At 34.1% G+C, this 1,630-nt stretch overlaps 1 protein-coding gene across 1 annotated transcript in view; it reads right to left on the bottom strand.

Annotated features, from left to right (window-relative positions):
• Window positions 1–504: 504 nt before the first annotated feature.
• Window positions 505–1,630, bottom strand: part of LOC108545278 (peptidyl-prolyl cis-trans isomerase CWC27 homolog) — a gene marked incomplete at its 3' end in the record, with an annotated part of 69,280 nt that continues 68,154 nt past the window's right edge. Inside the window, exon 2 of the mRNA XM_017896811.1 lies at window positions 505–705. Within this exon, the coding sequence (XP_017752300.1) occupies window positions 505–705 (201 nt within the window). The remainder of the gene's footprint in view (window positions 706–1,630) is intronic.

The following is a 1,630-nucleotide window of genomic DNA, read 5'->3' as shown; positions in this document are numbered from 1 at the left end:
TTATGTTTCTACTTCGTCGTCACTTTCTCAATCGCTAATAAGGTCTTCTTTCCCTTCTTTATTTGGAGGTCCAGGTGGTTCAACAGCTAGTTGTGAGCTTAATTTTGGATCAGTTAAATAATCATGAGCTGATTTGCTCTTGCCACTAATCTTGTTATTTAATATCGCAGATTCTTCTTCACCTTCCTATGCTTCTCCACCAAATGATAAAAGATTGAAATTTCTGTAACAAAATTTTTCATTGCAAAGAATAATATTATCAGAATTAAATTCTACAAACATATATGATTTTTACTTTAGTCCTGTTGTTTTAGTTTTTGAACTGTTCATTATTTCTTCACTTTCCAGTACTGCTATTCTTGGTATAATATCAGAAAATGGATTGTTCAATATTTCAGTTTTTCTCATTTTTGGAGGATAAAGTGGCCTATCATTCTACAAAAAAGAAGATATATTATATTTATATTAATTCTTGACATATTATCTTGTAAACATTAAATTTACCTCATCTACAGGTGCTTTTTCAAGTGTAAGCATGTTATATATAGTTTCTCCAGTAACTTTACCAAAGATTGCATGTTTACCCTGCAATTCTGATGTAGAACCAAGAATAAAGAGGAATTGGAAAGTATTGTCATCTTTTCCAGCATTAGCCACAGCAATTAAACCTCGTCCACAAGGACGTATTCTTGTACGAAACTCGTCCTATAGCACATAGATCCAATAATTATTTTTGAGTAAAAAAGGAATTCCTTTTATTTTTAAATATAGTCTCATCTTAAATGGTTCTCCATATATTTTACCACCTCCTCCTGTACCTGTGGGATCACCACCTTGTGTTATGAATCCGATAATTCTATGAAATATAGTGTCATCCAAATAACCATCCGTGAATCCCACATTTTTTTACTGTTGTACGTGTCTGTTTATCTCAATGGAATAATGCCTTGAACCTACTCCACGCTGTTATACCGAAATAAAATAACCCAAAAGCCTAAATTCAGAAATATAAGCAAAAAAGAGTAAATTGCGCAGCATAATTTCAGAAACACTTGCATCTTCCTCGCTATATCATAAAAACGCAAGCAAGAAATCGAAAAAAAAAAATAGCTAATTCCGATAGAGGAAATTCCACTCTACACTGTTATATAGAGCAAAATAAATCCAAAAGCCTAATTTCGGAAATATAAGCGAAATTAGTAAACCGCAAAGAGCGATCTGACAGCCACGGACACCTACGCCACTATTTATCGAAAACACATGCTCGAAACCAGAAAAAAAATATCCAATCCCGTTAAGGAAAAAATCACTCTACACGAATCAGTGGAAAAATCTGATTGAAAAAGCCTAATTCAAAAACTAGAAGCCAAAAAAGTAAATTGCGCAGCACAATCTGAGAGCCACTGACACTTCCGACACTATTTCTCGAAAACGCACGACCTAAACCGAAAAAAAATATCCAATCCCGTTAAGGAAAAAATCACTCTACACGAATCAGTGGAAAAATCCGACTGAAAAAGCCTAATTCAAAAACTAGAAGCCAAAAAAGTAAATTGCGCAGCACGATCTGAGAGCCACTGACACTTCCGACACTATTTCTCGAAAACGCACGACCTAAACCGAAAAAAAA

This window comes from Eufriesea mexicana, unplaced genomic scaffold, assembly GCF_001483705.2.
Source record: "Eufriesea mexicana isolate 0111107269 unplaced genomic scaffold, ASM148370v2 scaffold413, whole genome shotgun sequence".
Classification (NCBI taxonomy): Eukaryota; Metazoa; Arthropoda; class Insecta; order Hymenoptera; family Apidae; genus Eufriesea; species Eufriesea mexicana.
The sequence above is the reverse complement of the archived record's forward strand: the minus strand, read 5'-3'. Positions and strand labels throughout refer to the sequence as shown.